Source organism: Vicugna pacos, chromosome 4 (assembly GCF_048564905.1).
Source record: "Vicugna pacos chromosome 4, VicPac4, whole genome shotgun sequence".
In the NCBI taxonomy this organism is placed as follows: domain Eukaryota; kingdom Metazoa; phylum Chordata; class Mammalia; order Artiodactyla; family Camelidae; genus Vicugna; species Vicugna pacos.
The window spans coordinates 76,697,754-76,717,209 of NC_132990.1; the positions used below are offsets into that span (position 1 = coordinate 76,697,754).

The 19,456-nt window shown below is 48.2% G+C and overlaps 1 protein-coding gene across 11 annotated transcripts in view; it reads right to left on the minus strand.

Moving 5' to 3' along the window:
* The window catches only part of TSC1 (TSC complex subunit 1), a 51,574-nt gene that overhangs the window by 5,622 nt on the left and 26,496 nt on the right, over positions 1–19,456 (minus strand). For 10 of the 11 annotated variants that reach the window (XM_072960377.1, XM_072960374.1, XM_072960375.1 and 7 more), the window contains 14 exons: positions 15,943–16,118; positions 15,151–15,266; positions 14,703–14,814; positions 14,296–14,414; positions 12,453–12,522; positions 11,929–12,033; positions 11,087–11,645; positions 9,983–10,026; positions 9,195–9,361; positions 8,168–8,350; positions 7,205–7,315; positions 6,356–6,478; positions 425–612; positions 176–337 (listed from right to left, as the gene is read on the minus strand). In XM_072960377.1, coding sequence (XP_072816478.1) covers positions 176–337; positions 425–612; positions 6,356–6,478; positions 7,205–7,315; positions 8,168–8,350; positions 9,195–9,361; positions 9,983–10,026; positions 11,087–11,645; positions 11,929–12,033; positions 12,453–12,522; positions 14,296–14,414; positions 14,703–14,814; positions 15,151–15,266; positions 15,943–16,118 — 2,235 coding nt within the window. The remainder of the gene's footprint in view (positions 1–175; positions 338–424; positions 613–6,355; positions 6,479–7,204; positions 7,316–8,167; positions 8,351–9,194; positions 9,362–9,982; positions 10,027–11,086; positions 11,646–11,928; positions 12,034–12,452; positions 12,523–14,295; positions 14,415–14,702; positions 14,815–15,150; positions 15,267–15,942; positions 16,119–19,456) is intronic. The other variant, XM_015249824.3, reaches the window with a different exon arrangement.

Here is a 19,456-nt window from a genome sequence, read left to right on the forward strand (position 1 = left end):
AACGCCTCCATGACTGTATCAAGTGATTCGGAACCGGGAAAAGGAATGTGGAGAGGTGGCTGGGCTCTCTGGGGAACAGAGCCGGTGCCACAGCTGCTTCTGACACCACATGACACAACCCTGTTCTGTCAGGGGCGGTAACGATGAGGCCATGGAGGCCAACTCTGGCTCCTACCTTTCTTCTGCTGCTTCAGCTGCTTCTGTTTTTTCCTCTTCAAGTTTCTTCAGGAGGCCATCTTTCTCCAACCTGCCATATAAATCTAAGATCTCCAATTCAAACATCTGGGTGATCCTTTTCTGAGCCTCATACCTGCTCTCTGCGGCCTGCAGCTGTCCTCTGAAAGATACAGACCACACAGAATGTGGGAAGCTCCCTCAGTGACGCAGAACGCATCACAGCCGAGCCTTTCCCGATGAGAGTTACCTTGCCTGGAGCTTGACATCCTCTAAATATTTCTTCTGTTCCAAAAGAAGGTGGTCTTTCTTGGCCAGATGAGATTCCAGTTCCAATATCCGTTTCTGAGAGGTATCGAGCCTCTGACTCTGCTGGAGAACGTGGCTTCTATTTTTTTCTAGTTCTTTCCGATATGCAGCTTTCATCATTTCTACTTCCTAAAAAAGGGGAACTGGAGTGAGCACTTTTAGAAAAGGTATATGCCACATCCATTTCAAAAGCTCAATGAAATAAGCACTGAAAGGTGCTGTATCAGTATGCTCTTAGTGGAAACAGAAACTAGCCAGCTTTCTGGAAAGGGTGCTGGCAGTAAGTATTAACTGACACCTTGCCTGAAATTTATCCCTTAGGAAATCATTTAAAACATAAGTAGATATTTTGGCACAAAAATAATCACCACAGTATATTTAGAAGAGCAAAAAACAAAAAATACTGTTAAGTCCAATGTCAAAAAACCAGTTAAGTAAATTAAAGTCTATCTTATACTTGGTAAGTTTTTAAAAATTGTATGTACCAGCAAAAAGATAAAAAAGCAGACTACAAAGCCACGGGAACAGTCTGATCGGCTGTGTAAACATACATGTTCTGAAAACCCCAAGGAAAACACGCCAGTACTCAGCGGCGACTTCCGCGTGGGGGCGCCGTGGGCCATCTTCCCCTTTCCTACTCTTCTCCCTCCTCTAACAACAGCCCAGATAAATCTAGAGACGCAGCAAGGAGTAGGTTTGCTCCCACAAAGCAGCACCTGCAGACCAGGTACCCTGACGAGGCCTGCCAGTCCTGCAGGACGACAGCCTGCCACTGACGGAGGAAGCAGCTCAGGACCCAGGGCGAGCAGACACTAGCGTTCAGGGAAGGGGGAAGGGGTACTCTCCTAACAAGCATGTGCTGCGGTGTGTTGCGTGCTTTTTTATTTGGGAAAACATATGCAACATAACATTCACAATATGTTTTTTTTTTTTTAAGATAATAAACCGTAAGGAGCATGGAAATGAGATTCCAAGAAGGCACCCCTGCCTCGAAGACGACCGGCGAGCCCAACGCTTCTTGGGCAGAAGAGGACAGATTTAAGCTCAGAACTGAGCAGACCAGACAATGCGGCCACCAGCTACGCCTGACGGCTCCAGACGATAGCATAGACTAGGTGAACAAACTGGACCTTTGTTGTAAATGATAGTTACTCATGGAGAATCAAAGTCTCTGCGCACTTTCACTACCCCTCACAGACACTGTGAGAGGGGCTATGCCCAACACCTACCAGCCCTCCCCACCTAATGTGGACGCCACTCCTCCTCCCCCCCCTGGCTGGACAAGAGCAGGCCCAGCTCCAGGGCTGGAGGCAGATCCCGACAGGTTCAAGGCAACGGCTGGGCTCGGGGCAGCACACGACATACTCCTGGCCAGTAACAAGGGCGGCAGGTCTGGTAGAGCTCCCGGGAAAGGTTTCCTTGATGAGGGAGACCTGCAGGAAGCGATGCTCTCCTCTTCCACAGGGCAACACGACACCCAGCGGTGACAGCTTTAACTGTGGCACATGCTTTGCAACCAGGAGCCCGGGCAGCCCAAAGACAAGGTCGACACAACAGGTGGGGCCATGCGGAGGAGTGGAGAGAACCGGGCTCCTTGGTGCTGTCCATGAACTGCTGATTTGGCCAGCCTGGAACCCACCTGCCTCAGGACTTCTTGTCGAGTGAAATAATGAAACTCTTTACGGTGAAGCCAGTGAAGTCTTTTTTTGTTGCCACTTACAAGTGGAGCCCTTCTAACTGTTGCAGTCAGTATCACTGTGCGCATTTTATGAACTGTGGAACCAGGCCCGAGCGGGCAGGTGGCTTGTCAGAGGTCTCAGGGGGACAAGTGCTCAGGCCGGCCCATCCACGCCTCTGTCGGGAGGTATATGCAGCGCACGTAAGCAGGCTTTCTCAGAGGTTCTAGAGTCCCTGAGGCGTGTTTTCCCTTCTTTCTTTTTCTGAGGCCATTAAATTTCCGAAGTTAGTGAGAGCTGATTTCTAGAGAAAGCCCCACATTTACACGCTTCTAAAGGGAGCCGGAACCCGAGAGGTGAGAGAAGCTGGGAAATAACGAGTAACTATGATGGAAATTACATCCCTCTGGTTCTAAGACTGACTCCTACATTTGGCCAAGAGAAAAAAAGCTTTACAAAGCACAAGCTCAAGAAATCCTAAAAAGAAAGCCTGTGCGTGATGGAAAAGTTAGTGACAGGAAGCATCTAAGCAGCTACTCTTAAAACTCCATTCCCACCTCATTCACTGTTACCCGAGGCTATTCATAAACTGACGTAAAACTTCTGCCTCCACACCACTGGTGAGGCCCTAATTAATGTAAGACCATCCCCCTGCCAGCCTTGTTGCCAGGACTGAACCACCATCTCCTGAAGTTACATTAACGCTTCGAAGAAGAAAAAACATGTACAGGAGAGAAGCAAGATGGTGGAGTAGAAGGATGCTTGTAGCTCACCCTCTCCCATAAATACACCAAAACTCACATCTACGGACCCACTCAGCCAACCAGAGCACCTGCCGAACTCCGACAGAACATCGCCCTCTTCAAAAGACAAAGACGCCAAAACTCTGGTAGGAGAAAAGGGAAAAAGAAAGAAGAAAAAGCAAAACAGTGCGGGACCGGTCCCGCAGGGAGGGAGCGGCAAAGGAGGACTGGCGCTCGTTCACTGGGTCTCCCCGTCTCCAACGGAGAGGCCAGCGGGACAGAGAGGGAGCCTCTGAGGCTCAGATCTGCCCCAAGCACCCCTTGACCGACAGAACTGAGTTAAACGGGCACAAAGGGTCCCCATGACACCCAGCCCAAGACACGAGCCGGCAGCTGGGGCCGGGACAGGCCACTCGAGCCAGGCGGAGGACAGGGTTGGCTGCACTGAGGCAGCCCCAGGGGATGACAGGGGGCTGCACGCCATGGCTGGGAGGGGATACGGAGCAGAACAACCTCGGTCCCCCATAAATAGCGAAAAAAGCAGAGCAACACGGCTGGTGTGCCCTGAGGGGAGGGGTGCCATAGCCTCCGTCTCCTCAGACCCACGCCACCATTACTGGCGCTTCTCCCGAGAAGAAAAGCGGGGCTCAGCCACAGCCGCCATCTCCTCCTGTGTGCAGCGCCCGGGTGGGGGCGGGGCCAAGACCTGAATCTGCACCCGGGGGCTCCACAGCCTCCTGGGCAGGACTGAGACTTGTTTACAGCCCGAGGCACATAGGATCTTTCTGCCCTTGCACCTCAGAGAACTCGTGCCGCCAAGACAAACAAGGAGCTGGGATTTGGCATGGAGCAGGGGTGGGGCGGTTCCAGGGTCATCCCCGAGCCCGCCTTCGGAGCGCCGACCCGAGGCGGAGTGGCCAGCTGTACAGAGCAGTGGAGCGACCGGGGCCAGGAGAGGGTGGGCGGCCACCCGCCTTCCTGGCAGGAACATAGCACCTGACTATGGTGCTGGGAGGGGGCGCAATCCACCCACCTGCCTCGCCTGAGTGCAGCACCTGACTGCGGCATCCAGAGGGGGAGTGACCCGCCAGCCCACCAGGTAATAGCTCAGCACCTGACCCAGTGTTGGGAGGAGGTGCAATCTGCTAGCTGACAGCCACTGGGAGCAGCACAGACAAGGGTGCCAACAAAGGGCCTCTGGAAACAGCAAGCTGAGTTCGTGAAACAGAGTGAAGACACAAAGACCTCTCCATAAAATCATTAAGAGCACTCCGTCTCCAGGAGAACTAGATAACTGATACTCCTTAAGCCACAGTGCCAGAGAGATATGAGCAATATGAAGAAGCAGAAGAACCACTCCCAATTAAAAGATCAAGAGAAATCCCCTGAAAGCACAATCAAGGAAATAGACATTGACGGCCTACTAGATCAAGATTTCAAAAAAGGAGTGATCAAAGTACTGAAGGAACTAAAAGAAATAGTGTTTAGAGATATAAAATATGTCAAAAATGAAATAGAAGCTATAAAGAAGAACCAAGTAGAATTAGTAAACTCATTTGCTGAGATGAGAGCTGACCTAAAGGCTGTGCAAAGCAGGCTAGATAATGCAGAGGAACGAATAAGTGACCTAGAAGACAGGACAACAGAAAGCACCCAATCAGAACAGCTCAGAGAAAAACAAATAAAAAACAATGAAAACAATATAAGGGACCTATGGGATAATATAAAGCATGCCTATCTACACATAATATGGGTTCCAGAAGGGGAAGAAAGAACAAAGGGGACTGAAGAGGTATTTGAAGAAATCATGACTGAAAACTTCCCAAACCTAAAGAAGGAATCAGATATCCAAGTACAGGGGGCTCAGAGAGTCCCAAACAAGAAGAACCCAAATAGACCCACACCAAGACATATCATAATCAAGATGGCCAGAGTCAAGGATAAAGAAATGATTCTAAAGGCAGCAAGAGAAAAGCAAAAAGTGAATTACAAGGGAACCCCCATAAGGCTCTTAGCTGATTTCTCTACACAAACACTACAGGCCAGAAGGGAGTGGCAAGATATATTCAGTTCTGAATGAAAAAAAGATGCAGCCTAGGATACTTTATCCAGCAAGGCTACCCTTTAGGAGAGATAAAGAACTTCACAGACAAGCAAAAACTAAAAAGAGTTTAGCAACACTAAACCCATGCTAAAAGAAAAACTGTCAGGTCTACTCTAAATAGAAAAGAAGCAGGATGCTACAAAAATGAGAAACTCATAACTGGAAAGGAGATAACTGCCATGAATTACAAAAAGAATAAACACAAAATTGTAAAAGAAGACATCTAAATCATTAAGAGTGGGAGAGGGAGGCAAGGAAAGCCACTGTGGAAAACAGTATGGAGATTCCTCAAAAGACTAGGAATAGACTTACCATATGACCCAAGAATCCCACTCCTGGGCAAATATCCAGAAGGAACCCTACTTCAAAATGACACCTGCACCCCAATGTTCACAGCAGCACTATTTACAATAGCCAAGACATGGAAACAGCCCAAATGTCCATCAACAGATGACTGGATAAAGAAGCTGTGGTATATTTATAAGATGGAATACCATTCAGCAACAAAAACCGACAACATAACGCCATTTGCAACAACATGGACGCTCCTGGAGAAGGTCATTCTAAGTGAAGTAAGCCAGAAAGAGAGAGAAAAATACCATATGAGATCGCTCATATGTGGAATCTAAAACAAACAAACAAACAAACAAACATAAATACAAAACAGAAACAGACTCATAGACACAGAATACAAGCTTGGGGTTGCCTGGGGGGTGGGGGGTGGGAAGGGACAGACTGGGATTTTAAAATGCAGAGCAGATAAACAAGATTGTACTGTATGTCACAGCAAAATAAATGCAGGATCTTGTGGCAGCTCATAGCGAAAAAAAATGTGACAATGAATACGTGTATGTTCATGTATAACTGAAAAATTGTGCTCTACACTGGAATTTGACACAATACTGTAAAATGACTATAACTCAATAAAAAAAAGTTAAAAAAAAAGCATGTCCAGCAGTATATACCCACAGCCCTGAGAGCTGTATGTTAGACTGAATTGGCTCCCCATCCTTTCCTGTTGTCTGTCTGTCTGTCTGTCTTGAAACAGAGTGAAGGGCTTGGGTAAGAGATGGAGAACACTTCCATCACCCACTCTGCACCCAGTGCTATCAGATGCTTTCACACGTGCCTGATTTAATTCCGAAGCAGCCCGCCCAGGGAAACAAGCTCACGTGGCAGCTGCGCAGTGCCTGTGCTGCCAGACCAAGGAGAGGTGGGAATAGACACTAAGCTGCCACGCCATCTTTCAGGACACAACTCACAAAGCCATTCTCTGTGGTGTGCCACAGACATGTTGCCTAGGTCCTAGGAGCATCCCAGGTGGGGCGTGGCTCCCCGAGCCCACATACCTTTGTCGTGTCCGAATGCTTGTTCTGCAGCTGTTCCAAATACAGCTCGTTGACCTCCCCAAGAACCAGCAGCTGCCTGTTCAAGAACTCCATCTGCTGCTGGACCGACTCACTATTTGAGAGCTGACCAAGACACACAAATGAGCAAGGTCAAAGGGCTGACAACACAAAGCTAGAAAGCCCTGGACATTAAACGGGGAGCCAGCAAGGAGCACGCTATTTCAGGGGGAGGGCAGTATGAACAACTCCCCTGGTTTCAAAGGCCACACCACAATGGCTGGTGGGGAGGAAGGCAACCAAGGGCAACAAAAGTGGACAGAAATGCACTTTAAAACCGTCCCTAAGCCAAGGGGAGGGAGTGCAAATGCTCCATGTCAAAACTGGCCAGTGCGCCTAGGGAAGACGAGTTTGTATACAACTACCACTGCCGGGACGCCAGGTCCAGGGACGAAGCCCCACGGAAAACCTCTGGGTCTTGAGAAGTGATTTATAAAGAGTGCAATCGATCCCAAAGAGGGGAACAACACAGCTCAAACGAACTCTTCACAGTTATGTAAACAATGTATTAAAAAAAGAGTTCCCAGGACACACCCAGGGCGGGGCTCGGGCTGGGCAGCCGCCCGCTGCGGGGCCATCTGCGCATCACACGGTGTTTAGGAGCACCCTTGCCCCACCCGCTCCACGTCAGTGCATCAAAAATGTCAACCAAAAATGTCTCCATATATTGCCAAACGTCCCCTGGGGAAGGAGAGCAGCATCAGTCCCCACTGGGAGCCCCTGACACAGACACCCAGGTAACACACATGCCCACCCGGAGGAGGGCGCAGGCCCGGCCCGCCTGCCTCTTACCTTCTGCGAAACCTGGCTGAGCAGCAGCTCGGTGTGGCACACCTTACTGTTGGCCTTCTTCAGCTCCACGCGCAGCTCCGCAATCATGTTCCTGCAGTCCACCAGCTTTGTCTACGCAAAGAGACATGCCGTCACATGACAGGGCGCCATCAGGCCAGGCCACGAGTGCATGTGGCCACCGGCCCACAGGGAAAGGGGAAAGCCGCACCCTCAGCTGCTCTATCCTCGGGCCACCAGGCTTAAAACTAACTTCTTAGTTTTAAAAAGTAAGTTATACTTAATTTCTGAGTTCCTGACTAACAAAAACAAAAACCAAAAAAACCCTCAGATCTGCAGCTCCCAAACTATGCACCAAAGAGCCCCAGGGCTACACAGCAACTCACAGGGGTGCTGCGGGGCTGTTATTAAATTTTGAGGGAAACACAGCGACACCTGTTGGTGATCGTGTGAACTACTAGCTGGAGGAAGCTGCTTCAGTATCAGGTGTCCCACGTCCCTGTGGAATACATATTATCTTCGCAAAGCTGGGCCTGAGGTGGCTTCTGTGATAAACATCACCACGAGAAAACCAGTGTGAAACAGGAAATGGGCGCATCAATGTCTCATCTGATTCCAAGGCCTGAGACGCTCTGCAGTGCCCAACAGGTACACAGAAAGCACTGGAAAGTAATTTCTGACATTGAAAAATGAGATTGAAAATTGAGAAGATGTACCTGTATTATTTTCAAACAGCACTAAGTTGTTAGGATGTAAATTCTAAATTGTTTGGATCTACTAAGTAAGCAGAACGGTGAGGTGTTTCTTTTGGCTGTGAAATGCTAAGAGAACTATGAACCAAGAAAGCTGGGGACCCTCTGCCCTAAATAAAATGCACCTGCCGTGAAGTCTACCTGCCATGATTTCAGACAGAGGGCGCCTGCACGCCCTCTCCTGGCTGACTGTGCTGAGTGCTGCCGCTCGTACCTGCAGCTCCTGGCTCTGGTTGTAGAATTCTTCCCGGTCATGCTGAAGCTGTCTGATCTGGCTGTGGAGCTGGGTGACCACGGTGTCTCGCTGCTCCTGAAGCTGACTGTACCTGGCTTGTTCTTTCTGCAGACTAACCTTCCAGATCTGGATGTCTTTCTCTTGTAACTTCAACTGGTCTTTCTAGCAGAGACCAAAGATGCCATCACTTAGCTGCCTTCCAGCATGGGCAGTGACGCTCAAGTTCAACGCATGCTGCAGGCACTTCACCCACAGTCACAAGCTACCCTGAAGCCGTGACACAGGCCCAGAGTCTGACAGCTCACAGCTGTCTAGCTTGGCTTTTGGTCAAGGGTTTCCAAATTCCACATTAGCAAATGGATCAGAAGTTGCTTATAGAACTTTTCTCAGGGATCAATCTGCTCTCGATACTTTCAAAAGTCCTAACCACCAGCACTGAAGTAAGGGCGTGGTACTGACCCAGGTCACTGAAGCGACCGACACTCACTGAAGGCCTGCCCGGCGCCGGCACTGAGCAAGCGCTTGCCGAAGTGGTTTTTCACCGCCACAGTTAAACATAGATGCTGCTCTTATTACTCCCACTTTACAGAACGGGTAGCAGAGGCTCCCAGGGGCTAAACTGCTTTCCTAAGGTAGTGAGCGGTAGAGCCAAGGTCAATCTCCTGGTCTGCCTGGCTTCACTGCCTTACAAGGTTTTGCCATAAAACTGCTTCGGGAGAGCTGGTTTCACATTTGGAGAAACAAAAGTATCTTTTGACTCTGTTATCATCTTAGCCAATTATAGGCCAACAAACACACAACAAGATCACTTGTCCCCACAGCTTCCAAGAGCTGCAGGAAAGTCAGAGATCTGGCCATTCACGCATTACCCCCAGAGACTGAGGGACCTGCCCCGAGTGTGCAGAGCTAGATCAAGGGCTCTGACCTCGACTCAGCTGCTGCTCCTCCCCGCCCAGCACGCTGACCCAAACCCAGGGAACCAAGAGCCCCGGCGCAGGGCGCTCACCATGGCGGCGTTGCGCTCCTCCAGGGCCGCCGCCCGGATCACCTTGCGGAGCAGCCGCCGGTTCCGGAGCGCGTGCTGCTGCCTCTTAAAACGCTCATACAGTAACTGGTTGTGCAGTAAAAGCAACTGGTTACGGAGGGTGCGGATCTCATCTGAGGGAGGAGAGCCTGATTTTAAAGCAGAGGGAGGGTGGCAGAGAGGCCTTTTACATATCTTTCAAGCAAGCCCCTGCCCATGGTTTGTTAGCTTCAAAAAACAATTCTTCAAGAAACAAGACCCTCACTGTGCACACGACCGCTGGGCTCCCAGCCACAGTCACTCACTGGGGAAGTGGGGACGGGGCAGTGTTTACCACCTATCTTCCTTTTAAAGGAACGCAAAGGGGTACAATGCAGGAGGACGCTTTCAGAGCTTGGTTTACTTCCCCCACAAACCTGGAAACACATATAGACACACACTGAAGACACCTTTCCTTGCTTCACTGGTATGCTGCCCCCCACGAGCTCTCCCAGCACCACTGGCCTCACGTGGATCTTTTCTAGGGAAGCCTGCAGTGAGGTACGCACTTCTGGCAAGTCGGCTCTCAAGCACATGGTACTTGCCACTTTTCAGAAATAGGCAATGCTGACTTTGCAATACGTGAGACACTACTTAGCCAAGCAGATAACCTGCCTGGAGCAGCAGCGGAAGGGAGGTGTTTCCTACAGGGAACCCCCTTCAAGGGCAGGAGAGGCAACAAGCAAACAAGACCCTCAGGGCCAGATTCAGAGCTGAAGCAGCAACTTTACCTCCAAAGTGGGTCCAGTCCACAGACTTGCTGGGTAAAGACAACCTAGGAAGGAAGGTTTTGAGTAACAAAGTTACCGATCTTACCTAGAAAAACCTATCTGGACTTCTAACGTCAGATCACTTCCTTGTAGTCAAAAGTGCGAAGGCACGAGAAAGTCTCAAACTTGAAGCCCACCCAGGTTAGAGGAGGAGCCTTACAGCAGACGGAGGTGGCGGGCGCCCCCACTAAGCACACCCACGTCTCTGGGGGGGGGGTCCTAACTCGAGCCCACCCACAGCCTGCGTCCCTGGTCAGCGCTCCCGGGAACGGAGGGACCAAACACAGAGCTGTCCTCAGCCCTCTCTGTGGGAAAACATGCGGAGCAGCTCCCTGCTGAGAAGCTACTGTCGTCCAAGGTTATGGAAAAACCAGGCAATTTACCTGAGTTTATTACACTAAACTTCATTCAAAAAGAGATCTGAAACATTACATACAGAATCTGCCAAACTCCCCCTCAGGGGATTCCACAGAAGAAAAATTAAAACTAACATTCCCTAACAGCCTATTCGGAGACGGCGTCACTGTGGGTTAGTGATGCCCCTACCCCTCCCCAAGATCACCTTTGAAAAGGGTAATAAAGGAAGGGCTGAAAACAGGGTCTCAGACGGGTCCTTAACCCATGCGTGCGAGAGGAGAGCCGGGGCAGGCCACCCTGAACGCGTACTGAAGCGCTGAGGGCTTTATCTTGCATCGGCTGAGCTGTTCCCAAGACAGAGCAACAAGTCTGTCCCCAGAGAAGGAGACACTGTGACCGATCTTCCTGTGTTATCTGAATACCACAGTCTCACCCTCAGGTGTTCAGAGGGCAAATGCGAACACACTGGCGCTTCCCCAGAGCACAGGGCACAGAGCAGCTGACAGGTGAAACACTCCTTCAAATGGTGGTTTAAGAAGTTACCCGCCCTTAACGTGCACATGCAGAGCATACACACATCCTGCATATGAAAAGGCGACAGGCTAGAGGGGCTTCTGACAACATGGAGAACCAGGGGCCTCTGGTGAGCGTGTGAAGGGGGGTTCCCGTACTTCACAGTAACGGGACCCCCGGGGCGCAGCGGCCTACCTGCTCAGCTCCTTGCTGTGCGCGTCCGCCCCCTGCTGTATCAGTCTGTCCAGCACCTCCACCGGGGAGGCAGAGGGCGTGTAGTCTTCCTCTGCGTTTCCTTTCGCTTTCTTTAGTAGTTCCTCGGTCTTCTTGCTGACAAAATGATGGGCAGTCTTTGGCAAAGCCACCTCAAACAGATGATCGTACGGGGGAGGCTGCCCACTTCCAAACCCCACTCCCCTCTGAGGTGGAATTTTACAAGGGCTGGGAGTGAGGATGCTGGTCTCCAGAGAAGGCTGGCGCTCCCGGCTCCCGGCAGGGCTCTCAGAGGCGCCTCCGCAGGGCAGGTCTATGGGAGTAAAGGCTTGCTTTGGTGTGTCAGGCCCAGGCTTGTCCAGGGAGGAGTTTAAAGGCTCGGGGTTCACACTGGCGCTCTGAGCACCGGAGGTGGCCGAATGGGTTTTCCGAGGACAGCCCGGGAGACTGTCCCGGTAGAAGGGAGAGTCAAAGCCTCCTCGAGGGACCAGGGGCTCAGCGTCGGCCGTGGTGATCTCAGACAGTTCTTCAGATATTGCCGCTGAGGAGGGAGGGAGAAAGAGACACCAGAGTAAGCAGGTCACCTCGGTAAGGCCAGGCAGTGCGGGGCCACATCTGCCACGCGCTACCCGGAGGGACAGATAAAAAGTAGCATGCCTTTACCTGGCACAGGACCCAGAAAAACACTCCCATCTTCCTCCCACAGAAGAAGAAAAACCAAGCAAGCCTGTGCAGGCTGACACCAAATCCCAGCGCCAGGGCAGAACGAGGGCGCTACCAACTCGCAGCAGTCTCATACAAGCCCAGAATCCCACCCGCGTTACCTTCTTCTTTATCCTTCTCAATGCTATCTTCTTCAGAGGCCAGGTCACCTAAAAACCCTGGAAGATCACTGAGAGTGACCGAACCTTTGCTCCCAGATAGTTCTTCTAAAAAGACACAAAGACAGCTCAAGTCAAAGAAACACACTGGTAACCCTCGTCGCTGTGAAACCGCTCGCATGTAACAGGGTGGGTTCCTACTGCACAGAGAAGGCTGGAAACGGCTCCCTCCCGGAGCACCCACAGAGCGCTAAACAGCACAGCAATCTAACTGAAGGGACCCAGAAAATCATCGCACAGAAAATGAAATTCTCCATTCTTAACATCTCAGAGAGCAGAGGAAACCACAGCACACGACACAGGTACTTAAAAGCTTTTTCTGATGCTATTATTAGGTTGGTTTCTAGACTTAATTACGTGTTTCATTATCTCTGGGCTTCAGGGTTTTGCGGTGTTCCAGAGTTTCCTTGTTTCCACGTATAACCCATCAAATTCAAGCAAGTTGTACCGTTACCCGGGGATTTTACCTAATCCTCTGTCATTCGGAAGATGGTGTTGTCTATGCAGACAGGGCCTTGCAGAATCTGCTCTCTCTTCCTGAAACAACACAGGCACCATTTACATCACAAGGCAGAAAACCGTGTACATGTTCTCTAATGTAAGAGAAATATCCTAAATACCTAAAATCTTGGCATATTACAAAGGAGTTTAAAGCTTAGTCAAGTGCTTCTCAAACTATTTTGTCTCAGGATGCCTTTACTTTCTATTTTTATTCTTTTAATTTTTCTTCAGGGGAGGTAATTAGGTTTATTTATTATTATTACTTTTAATGGAGGTACTGGGGATTGAACCCAGGACCCTGTGCACGCCAGGCATGCGCTCTACCACTGAGCTGCACCCCCCGCCAGCAGGATGCCTTTAAGTTCTTAAAAACAATTGAGAATCCCAAGAACTTTCGTTTATATGGTTGTATCTATTGATAGTTACTATGTCAGAAATTAACAAATAATTTTTAGAATATTTATTCACTTAAAAATAAAAAGCCCAATACGTGTGAACATAAATGACGTATTTTTATGAAAAATAACTGTATTTCCAAAAACAAAGATAAAATGAATTCAGTGAGAAGAGTGGAGCTGTTGTACATTTTAGCAATCTCTTTAATATCTGGCTTCATGGCAGAAAGCTGGATTCCCGTGTCTGCCTGTGCTCTACTGTGTTATTCTGCCTAAGGTATACGAAGAAGACTCCAGGCTCCGTGGATAAGTAGTGATCAAAAGTAAACAGACTTTTTAGATAACTGCAAATAACCGTCTGCGCTATTACACCACAACTCGACAAGGGGTCATTTCTTCAAGGCCAGTTACACCTAGAGTCCGAAAGCACACAGCAGTTACTCTCTACACTGCGTTAGGGTCCATGGCCCACCCTGCACCCTGAATGCATCTTTTACGCACGTGTGACTCTGTCACAGCACACATCGGGCACGCAGAACCCTGGTACACCTTACACAGGTCTTCTGGGTGTTGATGCATCTCATTACATAATATCAAAACCTCAAATGATTAAGCAAGCTTCACAAGGCTTTTCCAACTCATCATAAAAGACCTGGGGAAGCTATCAAGCTCTCGGTGGCAGATACCAGTTTTTTAATATTCCAATTTCACCTTTTATCACTGGCAACAAATACTGTCAGTTGTTTATCCTGAAGCGACAGACTCAGTTTGTCTTTTAAGATGCTAACTGCCTGCCAAACACTCTAGTCTGAACAACCAGTTTGTCAGTCAGTTGTTCTTTGCTCCATGAAAAAAGCAACTGGTCCAGCTCTCAACTCAAATGACGCCACAAGCACCTGAGGCAACCACCACGCAATGGTGCGCAGTCCAAGTGCTTTACGTGCAGTTCCTGCTTTATCATGAACAGTGTTAAAGGACGCGTTCCTTCTACAGAGTACTCTTAAGTTGCTTTTTTCTGGCTGTTGTTTTCCTTTCTTCCGTTAAACTGGAAGGAAGAAGCACACAACGTGGGAGAGCCTGATCTGGACTAGGGGCCGGCTGCTTTACCCACCGCTGCTTCTGTGCCACAACCACAAAGGCCAACGCAGTGAAGAGGGCAAACAACCCCTCAGCATTACTACGGAAGCAGTTCTGGCCCAGCACATCCCCTTAAAGGGTCTTGGGACCCCAGGGGTCCAGCCAGCAGGTCACACTCTGAGAGCTACTGGTGAGTCTATTTTCAATTGTTCTGATTCAAACCCATTACATTTTAGGTCAAAATTCTGGCATATCTGGCATAAGGAGCTTCCCAAAGTGGGGCTGCAAGCAAGTCACTGTGCCTGGGCAAGGGGGCAGCAGACCAGCCTGGGCATACCTTCTTGGGGGCAGTGGCTGCGGCCTGCGACAGTGAAATGTGCACGTAGTCATCGGGATGGCAGAGTGGGGCTGGAGGAGGGGAGGTTGCAGGGGTTCCCAGAGGAGTTCCTTTTCCACCTGCCCAGAGACAAGAGCAGAACATACACACTTGTCTATTAGAAACTGCCAATTTTTTCAGTCTATTACTGCAAAGAAAGCTGCCAGAGTTAACTTTCTGAGGATCCAGATCAGTCTTTCTTTTTTTTTAGGTTCACTTTATATGTTCTGAAAGCTCCAGAGGTTTGTATTGTGTTGCACATAGGTTTACTACTGCAAGTGGCTCTCAAACTCACCATGCGATCTAAGAGACAGCTCCTTATCACAAAAGGGAGGACCAAACCAACGCCAAATCTAAGACATACATACCAGCTGTACCAAAGACTTTACTGTAAGGGTGTGACAACTCAGGCGGGATATTTCCAGGAGAAGTTGGAGGAGTGGTCATCCCACAGACCACAGACGGGCTCCAGAGCGCAGCCTAGGAAGTTAACAAGGCGTGTCAGCAGTGAGGAATGAGCACCAATGCCTCCCACGGTTCATGTCCAGGACCAATGGCCATTTTAAATTTAGCCTTTTTGGCTAGAAAAACGCATTTTATTAAGATTTATCAAAAGACACGTTGCATTTTGTAAGACTAAACTAAGAGAAACCCACGTGGCAGCAGGAACTTTTTTTGCAAATTTCATGCGTTCTTAAAATTAACTCCTGGAATGAGCAGCGTGAGGTCTTCCCAACCATATGCTAAATCCTGACCCAAACGGTCAGCGGCCGCAGCAGGCAGAGGGAAAAGCAGGCCCGCTATCCAACAGCATACCTGTGGCGGCTCAGTCAGCAGCCGTGTGGATGGGGAACTCAGAGTCCGAGGCAGCTGCCCTGGTGTGTTCGACGACGGCAGCCGGGAAGCGGGGTAAGGGGTGGAAGCAGCAGGCCCTGCAACGGAAGGGGAAGAACTTGCGGGTCAGCGCGTGGCTCTAGATGATTCAGATAAAAATGATGGTCCTCTAGACTGTGTGGTAATAGTTTCTTCTCTATATTTAGAAAGTCTGAGGGGACTCCTAATGCCCTTGGGGAAAAGGTTCTTACACTCTCTGGAAATAAAGTTCCACAAGGTTTGATGTCTAGTTAAGCTTCAGGATAACTTGAAAAAGCACTACCTATATGTCAACTTCAGCGGGTGCTACCTACAGATAAGCCTAGACTTTTACATGAATCTAATTCTGAACTGTCCAGATTCATTCAAAACCGTGTCAGTGTGACAGCCCAGAGGCTCACTAAAGGTGTCTGAAAAAGCAGAAAGATTCCCTTATGAGCTGGAGCCTAGCAACCAAATCCTTGAACCCATTCTCTTTGTTAAGTGTTGGAGACACATGCCAAGGCTGCGGGCACGCTATCATGCAGGATATCGAGGACGTGGGATTGCAAATTAAACTTGGAGGCTAAATTAATGGGGAGAAAAACGCAGGCAAATACAAATTTTAAATATTTGGGAAACAGTTCCTAGGAGGTAAACTAAGTCTGATTCTAGGAAAAGAAAGTCAACAAAAATAAAACAATGCTTTCCATAGACAAAGTTGTAAAGCAGATAAGTACCAAAGTTACTTTTTACCATAGCTATTCTGTGTGTCAACATAAGGGCTGGCGATGACATCGGCTGAACGATGTGGAAAACGGGCTGAGATTTGGTGGGACACAGAATAGCCATCTTCATATGAGGCTTCTGTAGGGTCCAGAGAGATTTTGGCACATTCTATTACAACATCATGTGTTTCTAATCTCTTCCATCTGCAAAAGGCAATGAAAGTCAAGAAATGCAAGTTACAATCCATTTTCTCAAACCATCAAACACTTAAGAGTGCTAACCCATTGCCGAACCACTGAACCATGATTAGCAAAGAACAAGGCAGAACCACGCCAGCCCAAGTATTAATGAACATTACTATATAAAGAATTAACCATTCATTTTACAAAACTATACCCTCCCTATTTAAAATGGCTATATCAAGTTATCAGAAACTAATCTGAAACAAAAATTTCATCAACAAAAGACTAGGTATAGCCTCAAAATAGAACACAAACCATGCAGAGCAGCCACGAGGGGGAAGCTCCAAAGGTAATCAAAGAACAAGGAGACCTCAAAACTGCAAGGTAGCTGAGGTAAGGTCTCCTATCCAAGCCTCAGGATTTTAGTCCATTCCCAGACCAGAAACACAGTGCAGCAAGTCTCAAACCCACAGACGGCCCATGAGGACATTTAAAGAGTTGTCTAAGGATTCCTGCTATGTGATCCAGAGTCCCACTGCTGAGGATTTAGCCTATGGAAACAGACATACATCAAGATGTACAACACTCAGCACGGCTTGTAATAGAAAGAAGAAAAGAAATAACCCAAAGTCCGACCAAAGACAGAAATCCTACAGAAGAAAAATTACACCACCACCATGAAAAAGCATGCTTTCAGCAGATCAGTGCTGGCCAGATGTGAGGGGGGGACTGACCACGGAGAGCACGAGAAGCTTTCTGGGCAACAAACCGTTCTTTTTTGTGACTGTGACTTTTGCCAAACCTTAAAAAAACTGATAGATTTTATTGTATGTAAATTGTCTCACTAAAGTTGATTTTTAAAATTATGCTTTCAAAAAGCTCAGGATATAATCTCAAATGAGTAAAAGATACAAAACTACTCAGGGATATGCCCACAGACAGGTCTGACCACACTAAGAATTCGAATTAAAAGAACTCTGGTTCCAGGTGATGTTTCTCTTCCTCTTTCACCTTTCAGTATTTGCCGAATGTTCTACAAAGCCCTAATAATTAACACAACACGACCTGCTCAAGTATACGCTTTCTTCTAGACAACATAATTTCGCTGTACATGCTCCTAAGTAATTAGTAACCCAGCAGAGATTTTCATCTGCACGCTCCGAAGTTTACAGGAAGACAGCCCGGCAGCACTAACGGTGCTCCGCGGGCCCACCCCGATGAAGCAGCTGGTGCTCCACAACCGTTCCAGAGTGCTCAGCCCTGAATCTCAGACGCTGAACACACGGTATTAAACACAGAGTGCAAGAGCCAGGGCGTGGGGAGCAGGAGAGGCAGCTTCCCTGCAGGGAAAGCCTGTGAGCACCAGCACCGCATCTCCGGTCACCACGCTGGTTCCGGCGGCCTGTGCCGCCTGGCCCTGGGCAGTGGTATCCTGTGCGTTCTCAGCACGGCTGGAAAGTGATCGAGGGGGAGCGAGAGCCCGGACACACATGCACACATAGGAAGACTGATCTCAGAGAGGAAAGTGATAGTCAAAGCAGAAATGTAAAGGTTTAATTCTAATCAAAGTAGCATGTATTTACAAGATTTCCTTGATTCTGAATGAGACTTTTCATATTTTAATCTCTCTGAAACTGGGAAGTCTAATCAGTTGGGTGTTGGTTTATTTGGCATTTTTTTTCTCTGATGTACATAAAATGCAAGTTCATTCTGTGTTCAATTGCATCTTAGATTCAATGAAATACGACAGTTTAAAAAGTCAGCATAGTATTAAAAGGCGCCTCCCACGACTCCCCTCCACCTCTCTGGCAGCTGCTTCCAATTTTGCTCCCTAAACTGTTGCCCTACCTCCATATTTCTAGGCCTTCAATGTCCTGATGTATGAATTTCAGGCACCAAGTGTTTACATCTCCATGGTAGGTGAGGATTTAGGTCACTTCCATGTACCCTTTTCCCTCCTCCCCAACGCTCTCAAAATAAGCACGTCGTTGGTTTTTTGTTTGTTTCAAAACTGACTTTGGACAATTAATTATAATGACTAGGTGAGGGCTACTCCTGGCCGAGCCACAAAGTATACGATTAATATTTCCAGTTCTGTTCAATTACGTTTGTCCTGGAGTTTAAATGTTTCTGTTTCTCCTCCTCAGTCTTCTTTGTACCTATTACTAATCCTTCCTAAACTGACTCTAACAGCTCTGAAACAATGCCCAGCACAATTTCACACAACGAAAAGCGAACGGTCCACGGGGATTACTCACCCTCTCCTAAGGCGCCCCCTGCTGGAGCCCCTCCCACTGGCCGTCCTCAGCACTGCTACACACTGTCATGCTGAGACTTCCCCTGACCGAGAGCCTCAGTCGGGCCCCCCATTTCCTGGCTCTGGGTCTTCCTCGATTTTATTTCCGTTTTGGTGGAACCCATGCTCCAGCGGTTCACTGAGGCAGGGTACATGGGAGGTAAATTTCAGTCCTTGCATATCTAAAACTGCATCATACTTGATAGGCAGATTGGCTGGGTAAAGAATTCTAAGTTGAAAACCTTTTCCTCTCAGGTTTGAAGGTTTCTCAGAAGCTAGCCTCATTCTGATTTCTGATCCTTACTGTTTTGGAATTTCACAATATTGAGGCTTGGCAGCATTGACTGAGCTGGGCACTAGGTAAGCCCTTCAATCTGGAAACTCATGTCCTTCAATTCTTGTGTTGTTGTATTTTCTTGTATTATTCGTACTCATATGGGAAATTTTCTTCTACTATTTCTTTCACAGTTTTTTCCCCACCAAAGTTTTCTCCTCCCTTTAAAAAAAAAATTTTATTGGATGTTGGACTTTCCAGACTGATTATTTTGAATTTCTTCTTTCCGCTCGTATTACTCATCTCTATTCTTTGATCCTGCTTTCTGAGATATTCTCAACTAGATCTTCTAACTCTTTTACTGAAATGTTTATTTTGGCTATCATTTTTAATTTCCAGCAGTGCTTTCTTTAGTCTGACTGTACCCCTCCGTGGCACTGTGACCTTTATATACACACAAATGCCTCATCTCTGTGGCTACTGTAGACATTTTCTTCTGCTCTCTGTATTGTCATTGTTTCTTTCTAGCTCCTTTTTCTCCCCTTTACACTGGTCTCTTGTCTTTTGTGTTAGAGCTTCCTTCAAAGGCCAGACAACTGTCCACCCACTGTGAGTGAGGCTCTGTAAGATGACCCTTAGGCTTCTGAGTTAACACAGCATCAAGCTGCACAATCTCCCCAAACCCCACCAAGTCCAGAGTAAAGACATGTTTGCTCCCTTCTAAACATTAATGCACAAAAAAGAAAAGAATGAGAAAACAGAATAGCACCACAAATTTTTGAAACTGGA